At 39.0% G+C, this 19,560-nt stretch overlaps 1 protein-coding gene across 2 annotated transcripts in view; it reads left to right on the top strand.

The window, feature by feature from the left end:
- Window positions 1–19,560, top strand: part of ankrd55 (ankyrin repeat domain 55) — a 147,805-nt gene that overhangs the window by 62,987 nt on the left and 65,258 nt on the right. The window contains exons 4-7 of one of the 2 annotated variants that reach the window (XM_073064457.1): window positions 4,385–4,562; window positions 9,443–9,880; window positions 13,729–13,851; window positions 15,262–15,392. In XM_073064457.1, coding sequence (XP_072920558.1) covers window positions 9,841–9,880; window positions 13,729–13,851; window positions 15,262–15,392 — 294 coding nt within the window. In that variant the 5' untranslated portion in view covers window positions 4,385–4,562; window positions 9,443–9,840. Of the gene's footprint in view, window positions 1–4,384; window positions 4,563–9,426; window positions 9,881–13,728; window positions 13,852–15,261; window positions 15,393–19,560 lie in introns of those variants that run through there. The other variant, XM_073064458.1, reaches the window with a different exon arrangement.

The raw sequence follows: 19,560 nt of genomic DNA, 5'->3' as shown, positions 1-19,560 counted from the left end.
TCGTGCACAGTGTTATTGCAAGTACACAACATAATTGTTGCACATCTAAGTAATTGTGCCTTCTGTAAATCCACCTGCTACTATTTCTAACATTATTACCAATCTACTGCTTTCATTGTCATACTTGTCAAAAAGTTTTTTTTCTCTCTGCTCTTTTTAGCCTGGGTACATCTCCCATTGCCACATCTACTGTCATATCAGTGACATTTCCCCATACATGACCATTGTATCTGGCTGACTCACAAACAACTTCACAAAACAAAGTGCTTTAGATTTTCCATTTACCTTTGTTGCATTTGTTAAACAGTGTGTGAAATCAGATTGAAAGAGACAATAGAAAGTTGCATTGACTAAAGTATTACAGTCTGAAGGCCATTTAAAGATATGAGTGAATAGAATGGCTATACAATTGTAATTACCTTACCTTATATAAAAGTAAATTTCAGCAGTAACAATGGTGTGCTGTACTAAATACACATATAAATTCTGCTGCTGAAATCCCATTGTTGTCCTTGGAATAAGGGCAACTGAGTCTGTCTCATCCTCTATTTGAGGGTTCACACCAATGCCTTCCATCTTCTCAGTGCACACCACCTACAAAATGCATTGAGGTTTCCTGCCTGGCACTCTCAATAATGCATCCCTGCCCTCTATTGCCTAAAAGGGCAGGAAGGGCTGCAAACATCTGGGAACACCCAAACTTAGTAACACCAGGAAAACATTACCATTGCTTCATTTTTGTCAGTTCCAGATCTTGAACATCCTAGTAAGCAGTATAGTGAGTTACTTTCACCAGAAGTACCACAGTGGTTCAAGAAGTTAGCTCATCAGGTAGCTCTTAAGCAAACGGGACCTTATCTGGCTGGCTGCCGGTAACGAGTGAAGTTCCACAGGGATCGGTGTTGGGACCACTCCTTTTCACATTATATGTTAATTATTTGGATGACAGAATTGATAGCTTTGTGGCCAAGTTTGCAGCTGATACAATGATTATTGGAGGGGCAGGTCATCCTGAGAAAGAATGGATTCTGCAGAAGGACTTGTACAGATTAGGAGAATGGGCAAAGAAGTGGCAGATGGAATACAGTGTAGGGAAGTGTATGGTCATGCTCTTCGGTAGATGGAATAAAGGCATAGATCATTTTCTAAACTGGGAGAAAATTCAGAAATCGAAGGAGCATAGGGATTTGGGAGTCCTTGTGCACGATTCCCTGAAGATTAACTTGCATGATCAGTTGTTAGTAAGGAAGGCAAATGCAATGTTTGCATTCATCTCGAGAAGACTAGGATATAAGAGCAAGGATGTAATGCTGAGGCTTTTTTAAGGCAGTGGTCAGATTACACCTGGAGTAAAGTGAGCAGGTTTGGGCTCCTTATCTGAGAAAGGATGTGCTGGCATTGGAGAGGGTTCAGAGGAGGTTCCTGGAAATGATCCCAGGAATGAAAGGGTTTACGTATGATGAGTGTTTGATGGTTCTGGGCCTGTACTCATTTGAGTTTAGAAGAATGGGTCAGGGAGTGGTCTCACTGAAATGTAATTGAAATTGAAACTGAAATTGAAAGGCCTAGGTAGAGTGGACATGGAGAGGATGTTTCCAATAGTAGGGGAATCTAGGACAAGGGCGACATAACAAAGATATGCCAGTTGGTGGGTTAATTGTCCTCTGTAAGTGGTTAGTAAATTTGATGGAAATGTGGACAGACTGAGCTGCAGAGGTAATTAGTGGGGTGGGGTGAGTGCTGTGAGAGCTGGCATAGACTTGATAGGCTGAATGGCCTCCTGCCATGTGATAAAGAAAGATGGCAGCGATACGATAGATGCAATTTAATGAAGATAAAGATAACCTGATGCACACTGGGAGGCCAGTAAGAAATAATGTCAAGTTGTACTGCTTGGGAGTGGTATCTATTTACAAATCATTGGAAGTGAAAGAAGTCGATGATAACTGACGATAACAAATGGTATATTTGGTCTTATAATAAGGACTTTAAATACAAAGGCAAGGAAGCCACGCTAGGTCTTTACAAACAATATTAGCATTAAAATGTTGGGCTAATCATTGATTGCTGGTCATGTGACATTCCAACACATGACATTTAATGAAGTGTCTTGTGCAGACTTCTACAAATAAAACTAATCTGTTAACAAATAAAATTTGTCCTTAGTAACTGAGCACATTTGATTGTTATGTTGCATCAGTAGCTATTGCGTAACAAGTTTAATTAACCAGGAGCTCGTCCGTGAGTATGCAAAATGAAGAAACTGAAGTGGGGAAGAGAAGAAATGAAAAATAAACATTATTTGAATCTGGGTTCTTCTGACAATTAGGAATTCCTAATCAGTGAGAACTAGTTTATGAAACCTGTGATTCTGGAACCCTTTCAGATTCACAACTCTCACAGTGATACCAGGTAGTGGTGCACAGGGTGGTTCAGGAAGGTGGAAGCAAATGATGCTATTGAGTCACACTGGACAGACACATGCCTTTCAGCCCATCATGTGCATGCTGATCACCAAGTACCTATCTATACTAACCCTATTTTCCAGAACTTTGTCTGCTCACCACGACTTTGTGATTCAAGTACTCGTTCAGGTGCTTTTTAAATATTGGATTATCCACCATCTTTCGGGAGTGTTGAAATGCACTAAGATGGGAAACTTAAATTGCTGTCAATCTCTCCATTGCTCATAATTCTGGGAAATGCAGTGATTCAGGCAAGGTTGGGGATTCTTGGCCTCAGCAAGGGTAATGTGTACAATTCTGGGCACCACACCTAAGCAAAGACTTCAGGGATATTACTGAGATAATATCATAAGTTGGAAGCTTCAACTATGGAGATACTGGTGTTCTGCTTAGAGCAGTGAGGTTTGGGAGAAAAGACCTTTCAGCTTTTTGAGCACCTTCTCCCTTGAAATAGTACCTGCCCTCTCTTCCCTTCCCGCACATCCTTCAACATCTGGCAAACTGGTAGTCTTCTCCACGGTGAAGACTGATGCAAAGATGTCCTATCATCTGCCTGCTCTCCTAATTACACACTGTCTGATTGCACACGGACTTTGTTTTTTAACCAACTGTCCTCTCTTGAGTCTCTTCACTCCTGTTTCTATCCCCCTGCCAAATTAGTTTAAACCCACCCCCACAGCTCTAACAAACCTGCCTGCAAGAATATTGGTCCCCCTTGGGTTCAGATGCAACTCATCCCTTTTGAACAGGCCATACCTCCCTCAGAAGCGATTCCAATGGTCCAAGAACCTGAAGCCCTGTCCCCTGCACCAGCTTCTCAGCATGTACTTATCTACCACATCATCCTGTTTCTATCCACCCTGGCGTGTGGCACAGGTAGCAATCCAAAAATTACTACCCTGGAGGTCCTGCTTCTCAGCTTTCTACCTAGCTCTCTAAATTCTCTTTGCTTTTCCTTCCTACGTCATCAGTACCAATATGTACCAAGATATCTGGCTGATCTCCCTCCCTCTCCAAAATGCTATGGACGTGATCCGAGACATCCCTGACCCTGGCACTGGGAGGTGACATACCATCCAGATGTCCCATTCATGTCCACAGAATCTCCTGTCTGTGCCCCTCACTATCAAGTCCCCTATCACTACCGCTCTTCTCTTCTCCCTCTTTCCCTTCTGAACCACGGACCCATGCTCAGTGACATTCCCCTAGTCATGGCATTTCCCTTGGGATGTCATTCCCCTACAACAGCATCTAAAACAGTATACATATTTTTGAGGGGAATAGCCACAGGGGTGCTCTGTGCTAACTGCCTATTCACATTTCGATTTCTCCTGTCACCTAGCTACCTGCCTCCCGCCACTTAGGGGTGACTACTTTCCTGTAACTCTGTTCGATTATCTCCTCACTCTCCCGTACAAGCTACAGGTCATCCAGCTGCTGCTCCAAATCCCTAACACGGTCTTCAAGGAGCTGCAGCTGGATGCACTTCATGCCTCCAGCTCTGCACTGCTCCTGCCACTGATAGGGATGCTGGAATGACACCAAATGCCAGAAAAGCTTTCCTTTTAATTTAGCACTGCCAGCCAGCAAGAAACCTGCTCTGTGTACTGCTTCTACCGTAGATTTAGATGTCGGAATGACATTTTTTTTCACCTGTGATCTTTAGCGTCACTCAGGTGTTCTCTAATGGTATCTTAGAAAACAGTCTGTTGTAGTCAGCCTCTGGGATTAGCTCATCCTGTGTCCAGTTCTATTTTCAGCTTGACACCAGACACATCTGTTGTGATCCATATGATTTTGTGATCATATGGAGGAGAAGGAGCTTAGGGGAATTAATGGTGCCTAACGGCGACTCCTTTGCTTGCATCTTTGGAAACAGCTCTATTTCCATCTTTAGAAACTTTATTTTTCCTTTTCAGGGTTCTTTTGAAGACCCTGACCTGGAGTTACACGCTGACTACAGCTCTTTGCGGGAATAGGACCCTCTCTCAGGATTTCACGACTGGCCATTATTCGGCACACCAAGGCGTGGCTTAAGAGCTCAACACACCTTCGGAGGGTCGAGATCTCATGGCTCTGGAGACGGGTGGATCAAAGGTTGGTGTCCGGGCAGGAGATCGGTGTGTCATGGGAGTCGGAAGATCTAAGACTGTGTGCCCAGAGACCCGATATCTTTGGGCACAGAGCTTGGAAAAAAACGATGCAACAGCCTTTTAATATCATAAACCAGCAAGTTGTTTGTTATGTCTGCCCTCTTGCTATGAAACGGGGACACCTCTTTCTCCCTTATTAGGGAGAGAGAGAGAGAGAGCCTGTGGTATGTTGAATACCGGGTGAAATGTGAAGTCTTTGGGTTAACTGCAAGTCTGTGCCTTTACTGTTGCTTTGCTCATGGTTGAGTGCTTGGTGGTGGGTGCCGATGCTTTTTTTTGCTGGTGGGGGTGGGGGGATCATTGCTTGCTGTTGCTTACATGTGGGTGGGGGAAGTTGGGGTGAAGTTGGGGTTCTAACATTTAACTGTCATTCATTCTTTGGGGGCATTCCTCTGTTTTTCATAGATGGTTGCGAAGTAAAAGTATTTCAGGATGTATATTGTATCCATTTCTCTGACATTGAATGTACCTTTGAAACTTTTGATCTGCTTCTGTAATACTATGCAATTCTAAGCACCTTTGTCAGACTCCATGTTGTATGATTCTGTTTTACATTTGGTCACTTTATGCATTGCTTAGTTTTGTGTTTGAAACTTTTCGCTCAGTTGTGTTTTTGGCTGTCTTGCACACTCTCTCTGTGTGACCTTGTCTGTGGCATTTTCTGCAAACTTTTCCTTTGAATCAACATGGAAGGATTTGCCACTGCGATGATATTTTTGGCTTTTTGCACCAGTCAGGGACATTTTGTGCATTTCACATTCTAACCTCTTTTTCTGTAGTTCTGCTGCATTCTTTGCTGCAGTTTCTAACAATATCACAATGGTCAATGCCTGTTCTAAGGTTAGGCCTCTTTCTTATGGTAGCTTCTTTTGAGTGCTTTGACTATGCATGCCGCATACAAGCCTGTCTCCTAATGCATCAGAAAGTCTCTAAAGTCACAGTACTGGGAGAGTTTGTATAGTCCTGTAATGTATTCAAAAATGCTTTCAAGCTTTGACTGGCTCCTTTAGTAAAATCTAAATTACTCAGTTATTACCAGTGGTTTAGAGCTGATGTGATTTTGTAAAATTGTAACAACTCCATCGAACACCTTGCTTGCTGGCTTTTCAGGGGTTACTAAGTTACGTAAGACACTGTATGCTGTTGCACCCATTAAGCCATATATGTCAAACTCAAGGCCCACGGGCCAAATCCGGCCCGCGGTGGAATTATCTTTGACCCGCGAAATAATATCTAATTACTATTAAAGCTGGCCCCAGTAATCGAAGCGCCTATGGCGTATGATATGGCTAATGCTGAGTATATTCAGGTACCAGGTTTTCAGGGTTTTTAGTGTTTATTCGGCAGTCTTCTTCATAAGAAACGGAATTTGTAGAGTGAAACACTTTGTAGTTATAGCAGAGACTGAGACACATGAGACCAGGCTGAAAAAACGGAGGCAACGAAAGCTGCGTTCGCACCCGTCCGACTGATCCGGCCCGCATGAAGCTGCATTTTGCTCAATCCGGCCCGTGACCTAAAATGAGTTTGACACCCCTGCATTAAGCTAATAAGCATGGGGGCTTTCTTCAGCTCAACCACGTCATTCACCTTACAATACAGTTCAACCTTCTCAACATACCACTCCCAGCCTTCATTAGCACTCTCAAATTTGTTAACTTTCCCGACTGAAGCCACTGCCATGTTAAATTGAGCACATCTTTCACTGTTACTATGCTGTACTCATGCCTTTTTGTTAGCATCCACGACGGCCTTTCAAAACACTATCATTGTTTTGTCACATAACTGTCAGGGCAGTTGGAGATATTCTCCGACATTCAGGTTCATACTTGTCACCAGCTTGTTATGTCTATGCAACTACATATCAATTAAATAAAAGCACACATGTGGGAGAGGCTTTAACTGGTGTATTCACATTGTGGCAAGAGAGAGAGAGAGAGAACAGATCAACATGCATGCATAGACACAGTTCAATACACATGTGAAGACAACAGTCTATATGTAGTGCTAAGGGGAGTCATTGCTCTAAAAGAAATAGATCCATACATTACAGTTTACCTACATTGCACTTTCTCTATAGATGTTCCACTTTACATTGTTACTCTTTTTACTTGTACCATTCAATGAACTGTGTACTGATCTGATTTGTATACACAGTATGCAGGATGACCTTTCCCTGTACAATAAACCAATTCCAAATCCAATTCCAATTTTGCTGGATCTAGCAGGGAAAGTTTGCTTTCTCAGGCAAATGGGGTTCATAACCAAAAGTCACAGGTTTAAAATATTAAAACAACTTGGAAGAACATATTCTGAGAAAGAAATGGTAATACAGTCGGCCCTCCTTATCCGCAGATTCAACCAACCACGGATCGGGAAATCCCGGAAGTTCTTTCTCCAGCACTCATTGCTTGAACATGTACAGACTATTTTTTCTTGTCATTATTCCCTAAACAATACGGTATAACAACTATTTACATAGCATTTACATTGTATTAGGTATTATAAGTAATCTAGAAATGACTTAAAAGTACAGGCAGTCCCCGGGTTATGAATGAGTTCTGTTCCTGAGTCCATCTTTAAGTCGGATTTGAGGTCAGAACAGGTACATAGTACATATTTTACCTTTCTATGCAAATAAAACACTTAAGAAACATACATATTTCAATAATTTAACCACTGCATTGCTTAGTAATAATTGTAGCTTTCATCGGGACAGGGCCTTTCACATGCTCCCTTAAAATTGTTCCGATCGTTGACCGACTGTAGCCTAACACTTTTCCAATGACCAATGGCATTTCACCTCTTTCCGATCGCTTTATTACTTCCACCTTATTTTCAATTGCAATCGTGATTATTTTCGTGAACAGAAACACTGCGGATTCAGAGCTGCGCCGCCAGGTCCTAACATCCACCACACGGAGACATGTTAAATAAAGTCTGGGGTTCCGCTGAGTCCTAAAGACCACCGCACTGATGTATGTTAAATAAGGGACTTGAGCATCCGCGAATTTTGGTATCTGCAGGGGGTCCCGGAACCAATCCCTCGCAGATAAGGAGGGCTGACTGTATCTACAACATATTACCTGAAAGGACAGTGGACATCAGTTCCCCATGGCCATTTAAAAAATCAATTGTCATGTAAGTGAAGGGGATTAATCTTCAGTTTTATGGCAAAAATCATGCAACAGGGCCAAATGCAATAGCCTCTTTAAAGAGTCAAAAAGACCTAGCAACATTATGTTTGATTTATTTTTGGAATCTGAGCATCAATAGTAAGTCACCATTTATTGCAGTTCCCTAACTGCCCTTGAGAATGTGAGGTTGAGCAACCTTTTTCAAACATTGCAATTCTGGTGAAGGTATTCCCATTATGCTGCTGGGGAGGGATTTCTAGGATTCAGCCCCAAAAATAGCCAGCAATACAGTACCAGGTCAGAGCGGTGCATGATTTGGAGGGGTTAACATTAAACCAGATATTGGTGAGTAGGCTATCAGGGAGTAATTTCTGCTGAATATCACTGTTGACAGCTTCGATCACATTGTAGGCGATGAGGAATGGACTATTTGGCAGTAATTAGCTGGTTGGATTTAACCCTCTCTGTGCCAGCCAGTGATCATCTCCAAAATCAGCTGAGCTTCACTGAGAAGGTTCAATTGAGTTTAACCGATGGAATTTATTAATTTGACTCAGCACCCACACACTCTGAGAGGGTGGAACAGAAGTAATGAGGATATGGGGCCTGAAGTATTAACTGTCCCTCTTTCCACAGATGCCACCTAACTTGCTGAGTGTTTCCAGCACTCTCTACTTTTATTATTAGGAAGAGTGTGGGAGGGAAGGGGTTGCATATGAACGAGCAGGGTGACGTCCTGAGTTCGTCAGGGAACTTACTCAGCAAGTCAGGCAACTTCTGTTGAGAGTGAGAGAGCATTGAGTTAACATTACAGGTTGATGAACTTTTATCCAAACTAGCCAGTTCTGCAGATGTATTCTGCAAAACGGTCATGCAATTTGTGTCTACCATCTCTGTCCTGGGGGATGCCTAATCATGATCAATTCATCAGGAAGAACTGCATAGGAGCATCCATTCTGTCTGCAGTGATGACCCTGAGTGTCTATTTGCCTATTACTTTAATTTTCTGAGACTTTTCCCTTTCCATGTAGATTGTTTGAAGTGCTGAATATTTACTATAATTTCTGTTCGTATTTCAAACTTACTCCAACTTTAAGTTGGTTGCATTCTCATATCCTTTTTATTTTTAGTCATTACTATCATTGTTTGTATTCCTATTGACCTATGGTCTTGGTTGGAGACATACCATAGGCGATAATGCTTAACATGACGCTGCGTATCTTCTTTCTCCCCCCCCCCCAAACATTAATTTATTTAATCAATATTCATAACTAATTACAACTGTGCATGTTTTCTTATAGCAGTTTTATTATATTATTAATCTTCAGAAATGTGCAATGTAATTTTCCAAACTGTAATAATTGCATATCCTGAAAAAGGACAGATTGTGTATAATTCCGAAACATCATAGTTCAGTGGCTTCTATGAATGTTTCTGCAGCCTAGCAATGCAAATTATTGATTCACATATTCTTCAATTAAATGAGAATTGCTTTCTTACATTAATAATAGGCAACAAATTATCTTAGCACTACTAGTTATTTTTGACTATTTTTAAATACTCATAAAATAAGCATCTTTTCTGCCATTAAATATTCTGTATACCCAAAGTGCACTGCCAGTTTGCTCATGCTCAGTTTGGATATGAAAACCCTTGTTCATGATAAGATGCTGCTATTTTATTTCAGGAAGTATTCCTATGCTGCTTTCATCTGCATCTTCTTCAAGTGGGAGATTACTGGTGGCTGTTTCTTGTCTTGATAAAATGTATGTGAAGCAGTCTTACCCACATCTCTAGAAGGAACTCCGAGGTGTTCTTCAGTCGGATAGTGTATGGATTGATTCAGTGAGCTCATCTGTTCACATCAGATGTAACCTTCCAGAAGCAGCCTGTGAAAAACAATTTGTTTCAGTGATAGTACAGGCCAGCACTATTACTCTCCTCGACAACCAGTGGCCGTAAAGTGATTTATTCCCCAAAATATTGCTTGACAACAGATGTTATTCGATTTACTGTAATCTCAATTTTCTGCTTGAAACAGTGGAGATGACATTCACTTGATCCTGTTAAATAATGATATAGAAAATGGATTTTAGTTCCTCGTCTGTTTTTGATCAGCAGAAAGGTATGTTTCTTTTTGTTCTGAATTAATGCAACAGCAGTCTGCAATCTAGCTGTAATTTCTATTGAGATGTATATTGTTTTGAATCATCTGTATTCCTCAAATAAAAGTAAATGGACTGACTACCTGGGTATCAAAAATGCTACCTATGTTTTACTTCATTTGATGAGCTTCTGAAGCAGGAATATCAGTTTTTCATATTTATATTTACTTAACATGTTAAAATTAGAGCTTTTGTAGTGATTATTCTAACAATGATTGGGATATTACACATTAGAGAAAAGATAGTTCAGACAGAAAAATAAGGGCAAATTGCTATCTACATTCCGGTTATACAGTACATGTTAATGTATGGAGATCTACTATTCAGTTTTGCAACTTATTAGTAATTTGCTACAAATGTATTTAATCAACTGACTTTATTTGTAAAGCTAAACTGATTACATTAATATTCTGCTGGTTGATTGTGTTACTAAGCAATATCTTTTGCAAAGAGGAAATATATTTATTTTGTTTGATAACAATTACGTTTTGTTTTATTATCATGCAGATTAGATTAGTCACGATCTTACTGAATGGCAAGGCCGACTTGAACAGCCAAATGTCCTCATTCTGATCCAATTTCTTTCATTTATTAATTGTGTAAATTCTTCACGTTACCAGCTTACATGATCAGTAATGTAACAGTATTTTTTAATTGTGTCAAGAATACTATCTGTTCATATGTTTATAGTGTTGCATATTTCACTTATTTTGTGCCATCTGACACACAGAAGATTTTAACTTTTTAGCAAGTAATTTTGTGGCCAAGGAAAGATTGTTCTATATTTACTTTCAAGTCATTTTAACATGGGCAGATGCTGTAATGAGTTTCATAACTTCAGAAGGGTACCTCTAGCAGCACTGTTGTGGTATTCAAATTTTCACCCATCATCTTTCTCTTAAGTGCACATTAGTGCTCACTTAGGGAGAGTGAGTAAACTTTATTGAACTTCAGGTCACAGAGCAGAAATGAACACTAAGCATCTGACATTTTGTTCTGACCAACTCTCAGGCATCAACTTCTCAAATCAATGTGACGTTATGCAAGAAAATATTACCGGAACTCTGAGTTAAAAATACCTTTTTACATTCTTTATAGAAGTAAAAATGATTACAAAGAATGCTTCATTGCAAAATAATTGATTTCACTTTGCTGAGAAAGAAGCTGAGAGTGAAAATTGATCTATTTCCCACTTCAAAGCTGTAATGATCACCTATCAAGAAAGTGAACCTTCCATTTTTTGTGCAATCAATAATCTGTGATTACTTGTTGAGAACATTAAAACTGAATCTTCTACCACTTCTATTATATTGCAGTCAAATGTTACACTCAACCAGTGGTGGCTCTTACCCACAAGCTTACCTTCATCGCCTCCGATTATTTTAATTCTTCTCTGACTACTGTTCAGACTCCTTTACCTTCAGCTCATTCAAGGCCCTGCAACCCATTTCTTCCCCTCAGTCCCGGCAACCAATAGCCTAATGCCCAATTTAAATTTTGAAGTAATATTACCTAATCCTACAATCATCCATTTTAGACTCTTGTTCTTCAACATTGGTCCTATGCAAATTCTCAACTCACCGATGGCCATTTTTTTCAGCATGAATACCTTTGATTATGTCCTTTTGTTAATTCCTATTCATATCCACACAGTATCCAGTCTGAAGAATGTTTAGCTGTTACATCTAGTAATTGTTTAATTTTTAGATCATCCTTTACGTAAAGCTGTCTGAAGACTCATATACATGAAAACATTAACTTGGGTTGATGATCCCCAGTATCGGGGACAAAAAAGCCATGCATCAGAAAGGCATCATCCATCATTCAAGGCCCCACCACCCAGAATATGCCCTCTTACTACTACCATCAAGGAGGAGGTACAAGAGCCTGAAGACACACACTCAACATTTTAGGAACAGCTTCTTCCTTACCACCATCAGATTTTTGAATGGACAATAAACCCATGTATAGTACCTCATTATTTTTTTCTCTTTATTTGGTCGCTTTCTGCACTAAATTTAATTTTTAATATATATTCCTTATTGTAAATTGTAGTTTTTTTTATTATGTATTGCAATGTACTGCTACCACAAAACAACTTACTTCACGACATATGCCAGTGATTCTGATTCCGAAGCACTTTTAACACGGCTAAATTTCTAGTTGTTGTTTCGATATAAGGGGCATTGGCAAGGTCAGCATTTATTGCCCATTCCTCACTACCCTGAACTATGTGTCTTGCTAGCCTATTAAGTTCACAGGAACAGAATCAAATAAATATTAACTAAATTTGCAAAAGAGACACAAGATTTTAAAAGTATGTCCAAAGGAATGACTTAAAGAAATCCAGAGTAGTAGAGGAGCTTAAGAAGAAAATTCTGAAGCTTTAGGTTTAATTACCCCAAAATTAAAAGCCAATACTGGGGTTAAAAGAAAAGCAAAAAATATGTAGTAGAGATGACACAGAGTTCGTTAAGAATACAAGGCTGGATAAAAGTGACAAGACCATAGAAGGATTTGAATCTGAAGGTAATAATTTTAAAATGAAAGCATTGGTAGACTATGAGATAACATGAATCAGCAAAAAGGATGCAGAATGTTAGTATAGAAGCAGCAAAGCTTTAGATGAAATCTTATTAATGGTGAGAGGAATCTTGTGAATATTTGTCAATGTTGGTTCATGGAGAAAACAGGTAATTAGTGAAATAATTTAATGTGAACTTCTCATCCTAAATGAATAACAATGATAGCCAGAACTTTGTGGTCAGCTGCTCACCTGGCATTAAATTTTCCGCAAGGATCTATGATTTCTGGCATTAATTTTATTCTAAAGCCAGCTGCATCTTGTATACATATGTTATTAGGTTGCCTGAGCAATGAAACACATTGAAGTATTTTCATTAATTTTAAATTCAAAAAATAAAGAGAGTAATAAGGATTAGGATAAACAGTTAAGATTAAGGCAGAAGCGAAATGACATAGTTTTAAAACATAATTGTTTTAAAAAAATAAGGGATTTTGAAACGATTATTCTTACAGAATTTGACCATGTGCAGAAAATTAGTATTTTGTTACTAGAATCTGGCTAAGGGTCAACAAAGGTTTTCAATACATTTAAAAACTATCATATATACCAATCAGCGAGGCCTAAAATTTCAAATAATTTTTACCATGAACATGGCTCTTAAATCGTTAATGTTCCAGTTAATAATTTCTGGTTAGTTCAATCTCTAAAGGTTACAAATCCAACATCAAGTCATTGCTGGAAAAGGAGCATGGTCATGTAAATTTGCAGACGAGTCCTAAATTTCCTAATAATTCCATTTTGACATTCTATTTTAAAATATTTTTACATTAAAAGACATCAACACATCAAATACATATTAAAAGTGCACATTAAAACTTAATTAAAACTATTGAAGCTAAAAAAAACTAAAGAAAAAAGCAAAAGCTGCCTTCTTTTCGGCTGGTATCAGATTTGACTCATTCTTGTCAATGGGAACTATTGTAACTTGTCCCATTTTGAACACAGTCAGACTCAGCAAGCAGATTTCTGAGCCTGAGAACAGGGAGGCCTACAAAATATTATGCCAACTGCACTGGATTTCACGATAACCTAGTGGGGTATCCAAGTAGGCAGCCGCTGAGGTAGAATGTAAAATTACCACTGCTCACTTCAGCTGGCTCGGCGCTGAAAGTTGGATACCTAGGGAAATTACAACATTAGTTCTGACATCAGTGTGGGAAGCATAAGTATGTTCATATGTTCAATTACTGACGGCTTGTTTATTGGTGAACCTCACACTAGGTGACTCTTCAGAGGAAATTGATCTCACTGTGGTTTATCAGGCAGCATCCAGTGGAGATATCAACACCCTTACTGCAGTGATTCGTGAAGACCCCGCCATTCTGGAATGTTGTGACAATGAAGGCAAGGATATTATTATTAATACTCCAAGCTTAAGATTAGACTAACTTCTATAATCATTTGAAATATTAACGGTGCAAAATTAAATATACATTTCTGTCAATGGTAAAGGATGAGTCAATTTACTGGTATTGTGTACAATACCAACTAAGAGGTGTAGGTTCGTGGTTTGCTTTCTTATTGGTACTCAATTAGCTGATGCCATGCAGGGCAATAGTTGGTATGCATTAAACCTCTCCGTACATAAAGGCCTAGTGTATTGATGGGCTGAGATTGTCATGCTGGAAATGGTATCATTATCACCCAGCACCAGAAAGAAAAAGTCTTAGGTAGGAAGGACTTCTTAAGTTATCACTTTATTTATTTGGCATAAAGTTAATTCTATATCCATAAAATTCACAAATGTTCTACCACAGCTACTCATTTGAACAACTCAGGTTAGAGTCATGGTGTTATACAGCCCAGAAACCATCATACACCCCTGTACACTAATCCTACACTTATCCCATTTTCAAACTAGAGAAAATCTGCAGATGCTGGAAATCCAAGCAACACACACAAACTCAGCAGGCCAGGCATCATCGGCTGAGACCCTTCATCAGGACGCCCATTTTATTCTCCCACATTCCACTCAACTGTTCCCACGTTCTACATATGCTTACACACTGAAGGTGATTTACAATAGCCAGTTAAACTACAAACCCACATCTTTGGGATTAGGAAAAAAAAGAAGCATCTGGAGGAAACCCAGAAGGTCATTGGGAGGACATACAAACTCCACACACACCAGAGATCAGGTTCAATTTGGATCACTGGAGGTGTGAAGTAACAATTCTGCTAACTACGCCACGGTGCGACCCACGTGCTTTGAAACTGTGGTAACTGGATCATAAAAGGAGAATCCAACATTTATCAATGAGCTGTATTCCTAATATTTTGTTCTGTTTTGATTTTTAGACATTACATTAATGGTATTCCCTTAATTCAATATGTACCTACTTTTAAATAGAACATGAACAACATACTGAAAAAATCCATTTAAGATAAACAAAGTAACCTAACAGGTTGTTAACTGATGTCAAGACCGAGCAATTATAAAAATATTATTATTATAATTTACTGTAAGCCGCTATGGAGGACAGCTCAGAAATTATTCCTCAACTTATCAATATGACATGTTAATCATAGTAATAATAGTGTTAAAATATCTTAGTCCAACACGTTTATGTCTGAAGACAGAGCAGTAAAATAAAATTTTCATGCTTTCCTGAGTTAGTAATACAACTGCAGAGGTACAGCTAAGAATTTTAGAGGTAGTATTATATAGTATTATCTTGATTGTGGAATTTTGAGAACATTCTAAATATTGCAATTGTGAGAACCTTACTAGATCAACTGTTTAAAATATTTCAGGCTCAACTCCATTGATGCATGCAATATCAGGCCGGCAACTAGATACAGTGAAGCTGCTACTCAAAATGGGAGCTTCCATCAATACTGAAGATGCCTGTGGAAGAACTGCCCTATCTTTAGCTACATACTTGGTACATATTTCCTATCATTTTATTTACCCTAATTGCAATAAATATTTACATCACATATTCTTACATACTTATTAAGATTAGTAAGCATTTCAGATGTTTTTCTACATCCTGTTTTTCATGCATTTTATTGTGTATGTAAATTAACAATAACAAACCAGATTTTACTGTGGCAAGGCATTTCATGTGTTCAATTTAAAGACTTTATTGACAAGCAATTCAGCCCTAATTATGTCCTGCACAGTTATCACAGCACATTGAAATTTCTCTTTGAAATTTATTCCATTAAAGACAAGGCATATCAAGATTTTGTTTGTTGAATTGGAACCAGAACTAGGTTTAACATCGTCAGCATATGTCGTGAAATTTGTTAACTTTCGGTCAAGATGGCACCTGTGCACAATGTTCCTTTGGTCGACATCTTCTGATTAGATCATGAAACCATATATTTCACTCTTTTATGTCTTTTGTGTTTGTTTTTTGTTTTGAATGTGATTCTGGAACTGTTTAATTTGCAGTTCAGAGATTATTTGGGTGTTTCAGAGCTCTGCAGTATCTAAGAGGATTCTGGGAGGCAGAGACAGAGGCAGCATGCGCAAACCTCATGGCGAGAAGGTTGTGGGGTGTGAGCTGATGCTCGACTCCATTTCACCAATTAAAGCTTCCATTATTTGTCAATTAAAGCAATGAGGGAGATTGAAAAATTGAGGCGAGTGCAGAAGGTGAGGGCTGGCTGCCTGCCTTTTGATCACTCTGCTACCAGAGAGAAGAGACTGCCTTTTGATCCCTGGGGGATCACTCTGCTACCGGAAAGAGACTGCCTTTTGATCCCTGGGGGATCGCTCTGCTACCGGAAAGAGACTGCCTTTTGATCCTTGGGGGATCGCTCTGCTACCGCTGCCTTTTAATCGCTGGTGAAATTGCTCTGCTGCCACAGAGCAAAAGGCCTGCCATGGTGCCCAGAGAATGTTACCCAGATTTTCTGCATTTTGGAAATGGACGGAATTTTTTTTCAGCCTTAGAGTTTTTTATATCCTGTGTTTTCCATCCAATCTTTCTCGTTCTTTTGTGTGCGGGGAGGGGTTTGGGGTCAACGTGCCTGTTCCGTTTTATTTCTTTTTTTTTGAGCAGGGAGGAGGGATTTGGGGGTTGATGATCATGCTGACACTTCTTTTTCTTTCTTGGTTTCATGGCTATCTGGAGAAGAATAATTTTAGAGTTGTATACTTTGATAATAAATGAACCTTTGAATCATTGAACTTTGCAGCAGCAGTCTAACCCAATACATGATAAATATAAAAAAAAGAACTAAAATACAGTAAATATGTGTTATATATATTAAATAGTTAAATTAAATAAGTAGTGCAAAAACAAAAATAAGATGTAGTGAGGTAGTGTTCATGGGTTCAGTGCCCATTTAAAAATTGGATGGCAGAGGGAAAGAAACTGTTCCTGAAACATTGAGTGTGTGCCTTCAAACTTCATTACTTTCTTCCTGACGGTAACAAGGAGAAGAGGGCATGTCCTGGGTGGTGGGGATCCTTAATTATGGATGCTGCCTTCCTGAGGCACCGCTCCTTTAAGATGTCTTGGATACCATGAAGGCCAGTACCCATGATGCAGCTGAATAAATATTCCCACAAAATTTCTGGTAATGCAAGCTGTGAAAAGTAAAACAAAGATAAAAGTGTATCTGGATTTCAGTGGCCAATGAAACAAACGCTGTATCTCCTTAACCAATATGATATGAAGGTTGGGAAACCAATTGAGAGAAGACAATTAGAGCAGATGAATTCAATAGCAAATCAGATGCCAAAGATAACTAAAGAGAGGGAATGAAAGGCTGCAGTGAAAATAGGCCACAAGAAACTTGGAAAAAAATTAATATCTAAGTATTATAAGTATTGCCCTTCTCCAGAGGTTTACTGACAATCAAATGTTCGTGCCTACCAACCCACCTCTATAAGTAGAATGAACATTGTTGAAAGGGCTCTTTTATAATCACTACTTACTTTTTGTGGCTAATTTAGCAGGCAATTATGGTGCAAATGCAGCTAATTTGAGAAAATGATGTGTTAAGTGTGAGATGCGGTTTATACAAAGCTAACAATGAAGCAGTGCAAATCATCCAGCAATTTACAATGACTCACAGAATGTATATCAGATAGGTAACAGTACAGTACTTTGCTTTTTTTATTCTAATAAGGGCTGAGTAACCACAAATCTTTTTTACCATTATTTATTTATATTATTGGTGAGTTCAGAATCTGACTTGGTCCCACTAATTTCTCAAATACTTCTTTAAGTCAATGCTATACTTAATGCAACTCCTCATTTTCTCCAATTGTTTCAATTTCTATTACTTCTAAGAGTATTTTTATATCCTCTGACATAAAGACAAACACAAATTAATTGCTGAACTTCAGTATATTTTATACTTTGCACAAGATTACTTTTGTATTCTACATTCCTAATCAATTTATTGGTTTCCCTTTGCTGAACTCTGGTTTTTTCTCAATCCTCAGTTTATTTCTGTTTTTGGCACAATATGGTTGAGCATTTGCTAGGAAGACAACACAATACAGCATTATAAACCAACACAAGCGTAAAACTAGATTATTTAAAAGCGAGATTTATTTTTAATTGCCCCTTAAATGATCATTTTCAATGGCATCCTTTTATCATAGCTTAGGCCTGCAATAGCACATGACCTTCAAGTTCACAGCTCCTATTAACTGGACGTCAATATGATAACCATATAACCATATAACAATTACAGCACGGAAACAGGTCATCTCGGCCCTTCTAGTCCGTGCCAAAGGCTTACTCTCACCTAGTCCCACCAACCTGCACTCAGCCCATAACCCTCCATTTCTTTCCTGTCCATATACCTATCCAATTTTTTTTAAATGACAAAATTGAACCTGTCTCTACCACTTCTACTGGAAGCTCATTCCACACAGCTTCCACTCTCTGAGTAAAGAAGTTCCCCCTCGTGTTACCCCTAAACTTTTGCCCCCTAACTCTCAACTCATGTCCTCTTGTTTGAATCTCCCCTATTCTCAATGGAAAAAGCCTATCCACATCAACTCTATCTATCCCCTCATAATTTTAAATACCTCTATCAAGTTCCCCCTCAACCTTCTACGCTCCAAAGAATAAAGACCTAACTTGTTCAACCTTTCTCTGTAACTTAGGTGCTGAAACCCAGGTAACATTCTAGTAAATCTCCTCTGTACTCTCTCTATTTTGTTGACATCTTTCCTATAATTCAGTGACCAGAACTGTACACAATACTCCAAATTTAGCCTCACCAATGCCTTGTACAATTTTAACATTACATCCCAACTCCTATACACAATGCTCTGATTTATAAGGCCAGCATACCAAAAGCTTTCTTCACCACCCTATCCACATGAGATTCCACCTTCAGGGAAATATGCATCATTATTCCTAGATCACTCTGTTCTACTGCATTCCTCAATGCCCTACCATGATGCCAAGATCCCTCCAGATCAAAGCTCAATAAATGGAGCTTAAAGAATCCACTGAATGGGATTTTGTCCCACTGCTTCTATTTCCATGGCAAATCCACTATTTTTACAATTTTGCTTGTTGAGGGAAAGGGCTGCACTTCAGGCAGAGAACTGTTGTTACGCAGTTGTAAGTATAAATAGACTTGTCTTGCTATTTCCAAGTAATTTACTTCTTGGTTGACCTAAGTAGGCTATCCTTCCAATATCTTATTGGAAAGGGATCTTACTTAAATCTATGTATTTGCTAAAGTACTTGATGAATAAATATTGAATTGATTACAAAACTAATCAATGCACTTAGTTAACCATAAAGAAGGCAAGACAGTGGCTATATTTCATTAAGTGCTTGAGGAGATTTGGTATGTCACCAAAAACACTTGCAAATTTCTACAGATGTACCATGGAGAGCAGTCTAACTGGCTGCATCACCATTTGGTATGGGGTGGTGGGGGAGTGGACTACTGCATAAGATCAAAGTAAACTGCAGAGAGATGTAAAATTAGGCTGCACCATTATGGATACTAGCTTCCATAGTGTCCAGGACATCTTCAAGGAGTGATTCCTCAAAAAGGCGGCATCCATCACTGAGGACCCCATCACCCAGGACATGCCCTGTTCTCATTGCTACCATCAGG

The sequence above is a fragment of the Hemitrygon akajei genome, chromosome 13, assembly GCF_048418815.1.
Source record: "Hemitrygon akajei chromosome 13, sHemAka1.3, whole genome shotgun sequence".
NCBI classification, from domain to species: domain Eukaryota; kingdom Metazoa; phylum Chordata; class Chondrichthyes; order Myliobatiformes; family Dasyatidae; genus Hemitrygon; species Hemitrygon akajei.
This window is presented reverse-complemented; position numbering and strand designations above follow the sequence as displayed.